This window comes from Pteropus alecto, unplaced genomic scaffold, assembly GCF_000325575.1.
Source record: "Pteropus alecto unplaced genomic scaffold, ASM32557v1 scaffold3, whole genome shotgun sequence".
NCBI classification, from domain to species: domain Eukaryota; kingdom Metazoa; phylum Chordata; class Mammalia; order Chiroptera; family Pteropodidae; genus Pteropus; species Pteropus alecto.
The window spans coordinates 69,157,158-69,169,762 of NW_006442484.1; the positions used below are offsets into that span (position 1 = coordinate 69,157,158).

Below are 12,605 nucleotides of genomic sequence, written 5' to 3' on the forward strand. Positions count from 1 at the left end.
CTTGCCCTCAGCCCTGTAGACATCCATGCCTCTACTCTTCTGCTGGGATAATTAAAGATTCTGTTGGGTGTTCTGCTCCCCCACCCAACTGTTCTACTTATTGTTGTTTCCCATTACAGAGCTCAGTGTCTAAAAGGGGCAGTGCTCAATCTTTTTGGATAGAATTCTGTAGTACACAAAACTAGATTTCCAAAGGTGGTTTCATATCTTTTTACATATGAAACCTAGGGGTGAGGTCTAGGAATCTGCATTTTAACAAGTGTCCCAGGTGATTCTGATGCAAGTGATCCTCAAACCATTACTGATATTCTAAAAAAAAAAAAAAACAAACAAAAAGCATGCTAATTTATGAGATCTAAATAGTAAAAACCAAGGAATATTTATGTTATAAATACTTATTACACAGCATTTACTTTGTGCTTGATATCATTGTAAGAGAATTAAAAATAATAACTCATTTAATGCACACCACAGCCTTATGAGATGAAGAGTGTTGCCACCTCACTTTTTACAGATCAGAAAACTGAGGCACAGAAGTGCTAAGTAATCTGCCCCATCATGTATAGCTAGGAAGTGGATGTGGACCCAGGCATTCCGGGTCCAGACGCAGTGCTGCCCCATACCACGCTTTCCACCGACATGTGTAAGAAAGGCCACATTAGTCCCAGCTTTGTTTTTGCCGAGCCCTTCCAAGGAGCCGGAAAGGAAAACAGGACTACATGACTGCATGAAACACACAGGAAATATTTTATTAGCTTCCAGACGGAGAAAAGTGTAGAGTAAAAATATTTCAATAGAAATCCATGGCTCTCCTCAAAGAGCCCACTCTGGCACTTGTGGCCCCCCAGTCGTGGTAGCGCCTGTAGTCCCCCGGCCTCAGCAGGTATTGCCGCCCCCGGTAATGGGGCATCTCGTACAGGATCCAGTAGCCCTCCAGCACGCTGAAGGAGTGGATCTCACTGAAGTGGAAGCGGTCGTAAACCGAGGGGCAGTCCTCCGTCAACTCCACCATCTGGCCCCTGTAATCTTCCCTCTCGTAGAGTCTGATTCTGTGGGAGCTGGTCTGTGGATTCAGCAATCGGCAGACAAGAGAAAGTCAGGAAACCTAGCCTTTAGCAACCAATCGCGCTCAGCCCTGGGGGGGATGGGCATTTCTTTATCTTTTCTATATCAAAGGCCACAACTTAAAAAAACAGCCAACACCAAGGCCGCTGTGTACATTTGGGAAGGTCGAACGCTGCGAAACTGCAGGGGGCGCCATTCACATAGATCAAGATATTAATGGTGCTACTTAGAGTTTTCTAAACCTAAATCCACTCTATTTAGTACCATTCTTAAGTAACGACTTTAATATATTTTTTGCTCTCTACTGGCTTATGGTGGTGGTCTAGGGCCCTCCTTGGATGATAAAAAAAAATTAGATATTAAGATAAAAAAGATAAATATATCACTGACGAAGACATTGTTTTGAATCTTGATAGCATTAGAAGACCCTAGGGAGAGAGAAAGTCAAATCGCTTTCCCCAAAGTGGGCACAGAGTGGAGGCAATTAAGCACAGGCGATTCCTTACCATCTTCCTTTCTGCTTTAAGTCCTGCCACCTTAAAATTTTGAAAAGCAAGAGCCATCATAAAGATTAGGTTTCAGTTCTCAGCTCTAATTTATTCTCCAGCAAAACAATTTTAGGTAATTAATAAAAATGGAAGCTCAAGATCATGAAAGATGCCTTTACAGATTAATCGATGATAAAACTTTCAGAAAAATTGAAAGGTAGTCTGTTAGTCCTGGGTAAATCTTATCTGTCTTTCCTTAAATACTTGTTCTTTTTTATGTGCTTGTTCCTTCTCAGCAGGTACCCATTCAACATCTTCCTTCTTCCACGGTTAAATTCACTTTAGGAAAGGTTCTCTTAGGCAATTCACTCTGTGATATAAAAGATTGCTGACAATGGATCTTCCACGGTTTATAAAGGACTCACATGTACTTTACCTAATTTGATTGTCACCACAGCATGACACACATGGACCACCATTAGCAAGCCTTTTCTCCTTTTATGAGAAACTAACGAAGAGCTTGTAGTCTATAACTAGAAGAGTCAGAACTGGAAAGTGGACGGCCAGATTTTCAGGCTCCTAATACCAGTCTGGGTCCTTTACCCCAGAACATTGTCATCGTCAAATCAGAGAATCACTAACTGTGGCCAGGGGGAGGGAGTGGTATTTGGGTAAGACCTGGCTTTGCAGAAGCTATTGGAATCACATTGTTGGTTACTTGTTTTGCCTAATCTAAAGGCAGGACTTGAGAGACCCTTGCTGCTCATAATATTTTGGGGAGGGGGTGCTTGCTACGTGCTTCCAGGTAAGCGTCTTTCATCTTCATCACAACTCTAGGAATTAGCTGCTCTTATTAGCCCCACTTTACAGAGGAAAGGGAGAAATGGTCTGGAGGAACTAGCCTAAGGCCACCTGATAGTAAGGAGTTAATCTGTTACTTATTCATCACCTGTAACACAGACATTCTGAACTAATAAAACCTTTTCCCATTAGAAGTGAGTTTACTTTTAACAAAGTAAAATAAATTTCCAATTAAAAGCCTTGCATTAATAAAGGAAAAGAGATTTTAGTTAGAACCAGAAAAAGGCTACCGTCCCATATGGTGAATACTACGTCTGGAGCACTGAGGTGACCGGAGGGCTCAGAAGGAGCAGGGGAACTGGACTCACGTGGGGGATGAGGCGGCAGGAGCGGACCGAGTCGCTCAGGCCCATCCACTGCTGGTAGTCGGGGTAGTCGCCGCGCCGCAGGAAGTACTGGTAGCCCGAGTAGTTGGGCTGCTCATAGAGCATCCAGCAGCCGCTGTCCACCCGGATGGAGTTGCAGCGGCTGAAGTAGGGCTGCAGGTTGGAGTGGTCGCTGCTGCACTCGTAGTGGCGGCCCTGGAAGCCGCGGTCCTCGTAGAAGGTGATCTGCAAGGAAGGCAAGGAGACGCTCAGAGGCCTGGCCCCCGCCCCCGCCCCCGTCGGCCGGGGCCCCTCCCGGCCTGGGCGCGGGGCTCACCTTCCCCATGGCTGGTCGACACGGATGAAGCGAGTTCAGTGGATGCGCCCGCAGGGCGGCGGGTCTATATAGCAGGCCGGCTGCTGCGTTGGCAGGAACAACACAAAAGGGGCCCGCGGGGTGAGGGGATTTCCTCTCTTTTCTATATAATGACTGCGGGGGTGGGGTGGGGGACTTATTGTATGTTTCTTCGTAAACTCGCCAGAGCTTTCGAATTGATGACCCGGGTTAAAACTGTCACTTGGTGCCTCTCGGACCTTTAAATGGAACCTATTCAGGAAACTGGAGCTGAAAAGGCGCTTAACCAAGTTAATAATTGTAATCAAAAGTTTTATTTGTCTTTTTAAATTTCGAAATGATCTCTTTTTTGAGTGACATCGCGGGGCAGTGACCAGGTCCGAAGTCGGAAAGGGCTACGGCATGAGGCGTTTAGATCAGATTGCGTTTTCCTGGTGTGAATGTGGAATATGGGAACGAACGTGCCTCCCCGCTAGGCCTTTTAAAATAGGATGGGATTTTCCTCCAAGAGAACCTGTCTATGATCCTAACTGCCAATATGAGGGTGTAGCAGATATTACTAACTCTGGAGGAAGGATAGGGGGCTGGGGCGGAGCGGAGTTAAGCACCCCCACAGGAAGCCCTGTTCAGGTACCTGGCCTCAGCTCTGCTCCCTGGGACTGAGTGGAACCAGGACATCTCCAGGGGTATCTCCACAGCTTCAGATCTTGCCTCCAAAGCCACAGGCAAAGAAACCCTTTTGAGATTCATGAAGTGACTCACTGGTGATTATTACTCACACCGTAACTATTTATTTAACTAATAATTTTGCAAACTAAGCACTATGCTAAGCTTAGTTAGTTCTAGCGGCTGACAACTGCAAGTTAACATGCAAATATAATGGCTTTAAAATCCTACAATTCTGCCTTCTCTACCTTTCCCAGCCCTGGTTGCTCTCTAGTTAAGGTTCTACCTCCAGGGAGTCTTCTTTCCCCTAAAACCGCCTCCTACTACCCGGCTGCAGCTGCTGGAGCCCCACTCTCTAATTTAGAGCAGGTTTTCTCAGCCTCATATGAATTTTGGATTAGAAAATTCTCTGTTGTGGGAGGTTGTCCTGTGCATTTTAGGGTGTTTAGTAGTATCCCTGGTCTCAACCCACCAGATACTAACGGCATTATTCTCAATGTCGTGACAACCGAAAATGTCTCCAGAGATTGTCAACTGTCCCCTTGGGGAGCAGAATCGACCCTGGTTGCATGCCACTACTTTAGAAGGAGCCAGTCCCCAACTCGATACAACCTTGATCTACTATGTCTTGTTCCTTAGTTTGGATTCTTGCTACCAAGGTCAAATGCGAAAAAGTTATTTTTGTCAATGGCCATGCTATCCTGAACAAGCCTGATCTCTTCTGATCTCCGAAGCTAAGCAGAATTGGGCTTGGTTAGTATTCGGATGGGAGACCACCTAGGAAGATCGGGAGCTGTAGGCATAAAAAAATAAGGGATTGTAAACTGACAAGGTCCTTGCAATCTGTGAGGTCAACTAAGGGTTGCCTTGTCTAAAGAAAATAAAATAAAAAGTTATTTTACCAGAATAAATTTCATTTGGTACACATGAATTTAATAAGCCTTATTCATGTTCTTCCTTTTAAAAATTCTAACTTTATAAAAAATTTGGAAACTACAGAGAAACAGAAAGGAGGAAAAAATTTAAACCATTGTGTTGTATATAAAAAAGCACTGTTGATCTACATTAAAAAACCTCCTTTCAGTTCTGCAAAATGAAAAAGTTCTAGAAAGCTGTTGTATAACGATGTGCATATAGTTAACACTAATGTACTCTGTGGTTAAAAATGGTTAAGACAGTAAATTTCATGTTACTTGTTTTTACCACAAAAAAGACACCACCCCTAAAAAAAACAAAAACAGCAACACTTTTAAATTTCACTTCTTGAGCTAATGCTTTCATCTCTAGATATTTGTCCAAAGAAAATAAATGTACATGTAAACATTATGCACAGTGGTATTTTATCAGAACATTGTTTATAATATAAAAAATTAGGTAAAAATAAAATGTCAAAAATATGACATTAATTGTATAAATTGTAAAACATCTGTTTGATAAGATGGCATGCAGCTACCCAAAATTATGTTCTCAAAGAATTTATTTAAAGATATGAAAAATGCTCACCATATTTTTTTTTTAAATCAAGTATATTATATACTGAAAACTACAAAACTGAAAGAAAGAGGTAAATAAGTGGAAATATATCTTGCATTCATGGATTAAAAGGCTTAATATTGTTCAGATATCAATACTACCCAAAGTGATCTACAGAGTCAATGCAATCCCTATCAAAATGCCAATGATGTTTTATGCAAGAAAGACCCATCCTAAAATTAATGTAGAATCTCAAAGGATGCTAAATATCCAAAACAATCTTGGCGGAAAAAAAAGAACAAAGCTGGAGAACTCACACCTCTTGATTTCAAGACTCACTACAAAGTTACAGTAATCAAAACAGTGTGATACTGGAATAAAGAATAGAGAACCCAGAAGCAAACCCTCACTTATATGTCAAATGGTTTTTGACAAGGTTTCAATGGAGAAAGGACAATCTTTTCAACGAATGATACATGGAAAGCTGGTTATCCACATGCAAAAGAATGAAGTGGGAGGCTTACCTTATATTATATACAAAAATTTCTAGATATTAAAAAAATAGGTATAGGTAATAGATAAATTGAACTTCATCAAAATAAAACCTCTGTACATCAAAGAAGACTATTAACAGGGTAAAAAAGGCAACATATGAAATGAGATAAAATATTTGCAAATCGTATATTGGATAAGAGATTGATATTCAAAATATATAAAGAATTCTTACAACTCAGCACCAACCACAAAAACAACAAAAACAAATTTAAAAACTCTATTAAAAATTTTGAATAGACAGTTTTCAAATGGCCAATAAGCACATGAAAAGATGCTCAATACCACTAATTATTCTGGAAATGCAATCAAAACTGTAATGAGATACTACTTCACACCATTAGGATGGCTATTATAAAAAAAATTAGAAACAAAACAGAAAATAGCAAATGTTAGTGAGGATGTGGAGCAGTTGGAAACCTTGTGCATTGCTGGTGGGAATGTAAAATGGTACAATCACTGTGGAACACTGCATGATAGTTCCTCAAAAAATCGAACGTCTAATTACCACGTGATCCAGCAATTCTACTTCTAAGCATAAACCTGAAAAAACTGAAAACAAAAACTCCAACAGATGTTTGTACACCAATGTTTATAGCAGCATTACTTATAATAGCCAAAAAGGTGAAAACAATCCAAATGCCAATTGAGAGATGAATGGATAAACAAAATGTAGTATATGCACAGAACGGAAGATTATTCAGCCTTAGAAAGGAATGAGGTTTTGATAAATGTCACAACAGAGATAAACCTTGAAAACATTACGCTAAGTGAAATAAGCCAGACACAGAAGGACAAATATTGTATAATTCCATCTATTTGAGGTGTTTAGAATAGTGAGATTCATGAATACAGAAAGTAGAATAGTGGTTACCAGAGAATGGGGGAAGGTGAGAATTGTTGTTTAACGGGCACAGAGTTTGGGATGATGAAAAAGCTCTGGAGACGGGTAGTGCTGATGTTTGCACAACAAAGTGAATGTGCTGTATACCACTGCGTTGCACACTTAAAAACGGTTATAATGATAAATTTTATGTATGTATGTCTTCACACAATTTAAAACATCTTTCATGAGCAATGAGGAAGAAAATCAATATTTTATCAATATCACTTCTTAATTTTGATAATTGTACTGTGGTTGTAAGAAAACATTAAAATAAAGTGTATTTTAGGGACTTAAAAAGGAATTAAAAAGCATTTAATATTGATTTTAAATTTCTTATAGTAGTCTTACTTTATAATGAGAATAAAAAGAATAATTAACATTTAAACATTTTTTTCTATTAGTATTTTTCCCTCCTGGGGCTTCCTCCGTCTTTTTCTCTTTATTCATTTCATTCTAATTTCCTTACATCTCAAAGCTTACACTCAGAAACCTGATAATATTTCAAGGTCCTCTTTAATCCTGGGAATTTGTGCTCTGGATACACTTGTGCTATAGGCAAAGATTGTTGTGTGCTTTCCTTCACCCAAGCTTCCTTGTATATTGCCCCAGTTGCAACTAGCTGCTATCCTATGGTTACCAGGGACACAAGATGCAGGCTGATGCAGATGCTAAATGTGAAGGGAGACAGAACATCTTGGGGCCCTGGTGATGCTGTTTAGCTACTGAATCAACCATCCCTAAATCCGGTGCCTCCTGGGACTTCTTGCCATGTGAGCTAATAGATTTCCATACTGCTTGTCTATTTGGTAGAGGCTTTCTGCCACTTCCGCTCTAATGTATCTTAACTGATTTAAATTCTTTTTGGCCAACAATTAGAGTGAATTTTGATCAAACTTTGAAGGATGAACAGCTCACAAGGAAGAAGGTGGGGAAGAATGACCCAGGTGAGGAAAAGATGTGAGCAAAGGCACACATATAATGTTGCTTGGTGTGCTAGGACTCAAGTGAGGTGGGAGTAAAGGGCAACTCAGGTCAAGTAACAGGAGATGAAGTAGACAGGCTGGGGCCAGGTTCTTAAAGGAAGTGGAATTTTCCCCTGTGGGCAGGGCAGAAACATGGAAGGTTTCATCAGGGAAATAACATGACCAGATCAGTATCTGAGCACGTAAATAGTCATCATTTTCCCTTTCTTAAACCTTAGCAATGAGAGCATAAGTAAGACAGAACAAGAGGTAAGAGAAGAATCGACATAAGTATTATAGTGTCCTGCTTCCCTATAACCTTATACATATAGTCTTCCAAAACACACACACACAGTTTATGTAAATGATTATATAAATATATATAACTATGTGTGAGTGTGTGCATATATACAGAGAGAGAACACAACTCTAAGTTATCTTATGTATTTAATTTAATTCTTGGTTGTTTGTTTGCAATGACCTCCCAGCAAGAATCTGTAAACTAGTGCTTTCATTACTTTGACAAGAATCTTCCTGATTTAACAATGGAAAAACTCTGATCTCTGAGCTGTGAGCTCTGGGTTCCAATGCCACCTCTAATATTAACTATTTGACATTAGAATCGGACTTTAGTTTTCCCTTACATAAAATGGGTTATCTAGGTTAGATGATCTCTATATCTCAAATATGTTAAACGTCATATGACTTTGTTGTTCTGTAGTAGTTTTCTTTCTTCCTTCCCCTTTCCCTCCCTTCCTCCCTCCCTCTGTCTTTCTCTCCCTCTCTTCCTCCCTTCTTCCCTACCTCTCTTTCCTTCCTTCCTTCCTTCCTTCCTTCCTTCCTTCCTTCCTTCCCTTCCTCCTCCTCTGGCTCCTCCTCCTCCTTCTTCACATTTTCAATTAGGAATTATTTTGGAGACTCTGAATAAAATTTTAAACAGTAACCTCATAAAAATTCACATATACTCTATATCTAGAAATGTGAGTTGAACTACAAATAAAAGAATACTCAATTAGTGTGGCATAAACATATGTGTGTTTATTTTACTCCTATTACAAGAAGTCTGAAGGTAAAAGATCGCTGGCATTGCCTGTTGGTTAATTTTATGTGCCAACTTGACTGGGATAAGGGATTCCCAGATAGCTGGTAAAACATCATTTCTGGGTGTGGCTGTAAGAATTTTTCCTGGGGAGATTAGCATGTGAATTCTTAGACTGAGTAGATCGCCCTCACCAATGTATCGTCCAATCTGTTGAGGGCCTGAATAGAACAAAAACATGAAGGAAGGAAGAATTTGCTTTTTCTGCTTGAACTGAAACATCCATCTTCTGCCTTCAGAAATGGAGCTCCTGGTTTCCAGGCCTTTGGATTCAGACTAAATTATATCAATAGTTTTCCTGGTTCTCCTGCTATAGGTTGTGGAACCTCTTGGCCGCCATAATTACCTGAACCAATTTCTGTAATAAATATCCTCATCTATATCTAGATACATCTCCCCTTGGTTCTGTTTCTCTGGAGAGCCCTGAGTAATAGACACTGGTGTGAGGGCTTGACCACATTGAGGCCAGCAGTTCTGAGACTGTGGTGTTTCCTTCGTCCTTGTTACCTCTTGGGTGTAAATATCTAAAATAAGAGGGAATTGCAGCATCGGGAGCAGATACTACTCCCTTTCATCATAAAGGCAAAAGTTTTTCCAGAGCCATCTCTTTATCAGCACTCTGCACTTACATTTCAACGTCCAGAGTTTCATTGACCACCTCAGCACCAAGGGAGTCTGCCAGAGATTTGTGAACTTGACTTTTCATACAATTTAGGGGATCTTTTGAGATCTGTGGTGGAACCCAGCTTCAGAATCCGTGATTTAAAGAGTGGGTTATGCTATCTCTGAATCTCAGCTTTCAGATCCTCACTCCTCAGAGATAAACTGAAATCTGAACAGGTTTCCGATAATCTCATTTGTAGCAACAACTTGTTTAAAGGCCAGAGAATTGAACGAGATAATGTATTATGAAAGTGTTTTTTGCAAACTGTAAAGTTCTGCTTAATATGAAGGCATATTTCTATTATGAGAACTTTCTTTGTTACCTATGGATCACACATCTTGGGTTCCACTTGCATTGTGTGTGTGTGTATGTGTAAATAAAAGAAAAATAAAATAAGAGTAGGATAAAAGAAAAAAACAAAAGCAAACCAGTGCCAGAAACACACAGAAAATATTTTATTAGTTTCCAGACTGAGAAATGATGAAGAATTTATTTTAATAGAAATCCATGACTCTCCTCAAAGAGCCCACTCTGGCACTTGTGGCCCCCCAGTCATGGTACCGCCTGTAGTCCCCCGGCCTCAGCAGGTACTGCCGCCCCCGGTAGTTGGGCATCTCGTAGAGGACCCAGGAGCCCTCCAGAACATTGAGGGAGTAAATTTCATTGGAGTGGAAGCGGTCCTGAAGAGAGGAGCAGTCCTCCGTGAACTCCACCATCTGGCCTCTGTAGTCTTCCCTCTCATAGAGTCTGATCCGGTGGGAGCCAGCCTGGCTCATCCCAGGATGGTAAGAGGAGAAAAGCAAACCGTGAAACGACTCCAACATATTCCTGCAGTCTCGTTGTGTGGAGACCAGCTCAAGCCATTTTGAAATACATGGTAAAATTTAATTAATTTTGAATATTTATATATTCTCCGTTTTCAAAGGTGGTAATTGGGTACCCTTTCAAGATAATAAAGTGTGATTGAATGAATTAAGAAGGAAATCTCACTCTTTAAAATATTCAACTATTTCCCAGGACAAACTACTAACCATCCTAACCGTACCAACCAGTATACCATACCACAGAGAAACCCAAATCTTTAACTGTTTATCACTATTTTTGCCATTTTGAAGAAATATTTTTAATTTTTCAAGCATGTGTGCTTGAATACTAAAGTCAGTTTATGAAATGAATGACCCTGCACTGAGTTTAAAATAAATCTTGGAAAAAAATCACCAATGGCTTGGATATTTCTGTTGAAAGCCAAGGTAAATGTCTTAAGTATCTCAGGCAATAATCGATCCTCATTTAATAATTTATAAATAGAACGAGGGAAAATGAGGGGAAAAATCAGTAAGCCCAAAGAATAATTTTTCAAAAAACGCAGTGTTTTAAAAACACATTAATAAAATATATGCGGCACATGTGTAAAATCTCTCTGTGTTGATTATCATTGAAAGAAAGTACTTTTATTTGTATAGGTTGGAAAAAAACTAAAATATTCAAGTGGGGAGTGAAAAAGGGAGGAAGTCTTTAAAAAAAAAAATTACCCCTGTAAAAGTTTCCTTTTTGATTCCTGTGTGCTCAGGAACTACCACGTATTCTAGTACTTCATTACTCTTCTATTGGATATTAGCAGTTTTCCTACAACTCCATTGTAAATGATGCCTGGACAGACTTCTATCATACCTAACCAGGGCAGCCAACACATTCTTCCTCAATAAATATGTTTTGATTAATTGGTACCTGGGTAAACTTCACTTTTGTTCAGGGCAAACTATATTGAACTAATCTACCATAGCTTATCTTTTGTCCAAACTCTCAATTATTCTGAGCGATCACTACTCCAAATGTTTAACCTTTGCCTTGAAACTCTCCATTGTGTCCCTAGGGCCCATTTCTGATATGGAATTGGACTCACGTGGGGGATGAGGCGGCAGGAGCGGACCGAGTCGCTGAGGCCCATCCACTGCTGGTAGTCGGGGTAGTCGCCGCGCCGCAGGAAGTACTGGCAGCCCAAGTAGTTGGGCTGCTCATAGAGCATCCAGCAGCCGCTGTCCACGCGCACCGAGTTGCAGCGGCTGAAGTAGGGCTGCAGGTTGGAGTGGTCACTGCTGCACTCGTAGTGGCGGCCCTGGAAGCCGCGGTCCTCGTAGAAGGTGATCTGCAAGGAAGGCAAGGAGACGCTCAGAGGCCTGGCCCCCGCCCCCCGCCCCCGTCGCCGGGGCCCCTCCCGGCCTGGGCGCGGGGCTCACCTTCCCCATGGCTGGTCGACACGGATGAAGCGAGTTCAGTGGATGCGCCCGCAGGGCGGCGGGTCTATATAGCAGGCCGGCTGCTGCGTTGGCAGGAACAACACAAAAGGGGCCCGCGGGGTGAGGAGGGGATTTTCGTGTTCTCTTTTTTCTCTTTGCTGTCATAGTCCACAGGGCTCATTGTGGGGTTTGGTCCCATTCTCTCTGGAGCATTCGGGTTGCTATCACTGGTTGATGCTATTGAGACAGTTTTAAAAAAAGTCATTTGGGACATTGTCTATTTAATAATAGAAATAGAAATTCAGCCATTTTATATATAGTCTAGACTTTCATTTGTATAGGTTGGGGAAATACAAAAAAAGTGTTAAGTGGGAGAGCAAAATAGAAAGGGTCTTAATATGGTAAATATAAAATAAACTGTAAGAACTATCATATTACTTATGTGCCACAATATTGAATGCTAATTGTTCATAGAAGAAAATGACCCTAACTGAATGTTGAAATTTTCAGATTAGTCCTATAAGAGAATTTCCTCATTAAAAGGTATAAGAAATTGGAATGTTTACCAAGGGAGTTCACAGAATTTCAAGCTTTCGGTATGGTTAAAAAAAAAAGAAAAAAAGAAAAAAAACCCAGCAAGCACAGATCTTCAGTACTTGGTTCGAGTTTGATTTTGTTGCAGTCATGCTTAAAAGTAGACTGAGAATTGGTTGTTTTATCTTGGCTAATTGTGATTCAAAAGGGAGAATAGTTTTAAGATGCTTCATCTCAGAAAGAAGAACTAACATGGACATTTCTAAGTTTAAAGAAATAAGAAAAAGTAGTATCTTTAAAACACAAAAGCAGATGGCCTCTTAGGTTATTATAAAATAAAACCCAAAATTTAACAAACCCCTTCTGATTGATCTAGAGATATCTTTGTTCTTGGGAAAAAGAGCACACAAAGCTATTGACTCAGGAGATAAATTACATGAAGATAAAGAGGAGCTCTG

At 40.4% G+C, this 12,605-nt stretch overlaps 2 protein-coding genes and 1 pseudogene across 2 annotated transcripts; 1 reads left to right on the plus strand and 2 right to left on the minus strand.

Annotated features, from left to right (window-relative positions):
* Positions 1 to 790: 790 nt before the first annotated feature.
* LOC102890016 (gamma-crystallin F) lies at positions 791 to 3,065 on the minus strand. Its single transcript, XM_006921398.1, has 3 exons — positions 3,057 to 3,065; positions 2,723 to 2,965; positions 791 to 1,063 (listed from the first exon to the last, which is right to left on the minus strand). Exons 1-3 carry the CDS (start codon positions 3,063 to 3,065, stop codon positions 791 to 793), a joined length of 525 nt encoding a protein of 174 aa, XP_006921460.1.
* Positions 3,066 to 4,423: 1,358 nt separating this feature from the next.
* LOC112470789 lies at positions 4,424 to 4,542 on the plus strand (annotated as a pseudogene).
* A 5,265-nt stretch (positions 4,543 to 9,807) lies between these two features.
* On the minus strand, positions 9,808 to 11,622 carry LOC102890267 (gamma-crystallin D). Its single transcript, XM_006921399.1, has 3 exons — positions 11,614 to 11,622; positions 11,280 to 11,522; positions 9,808 to 10,143 (listed from the first exon to the last, which is right to left on the minus strand). The coding sequence occupies exons 1-3, from the start codon at positions 11,620 to 11,622 to the stop codon at positions 9,871 to 9,873; spliced, it is 525 nt and encodes a 174-aa protein (XP_006921461.1). The 3' UTR covers positions 9,808 to 9,870.
* Between the last annotated feature and the right edge of the window lie 983 nt (positions 11,623 to 12,605).

Excerpts from the sequence above, each read along its gene's own strand:
- LOC102890016 (XM_006921398.1), bottom strand. Across the intron at positions 1,064-2,722 it reads CCTGCCGCCTCATCCCCCAC|ACCAGCTCCCACAGAATCAG; the intron begins GTGAGTCCAGTT and ends CTGAATCCACAG.
- LOC102890267 (XM_006921399.1), bottom strand. Across the intron at positions 10,144-11,279 it reads CCTGCCGCCTCATCCCCCAC|GCTGGCTCCCACCGGATCAG; the intron begins GTGAGTCCAATT and ends GGGATGAGCCAG.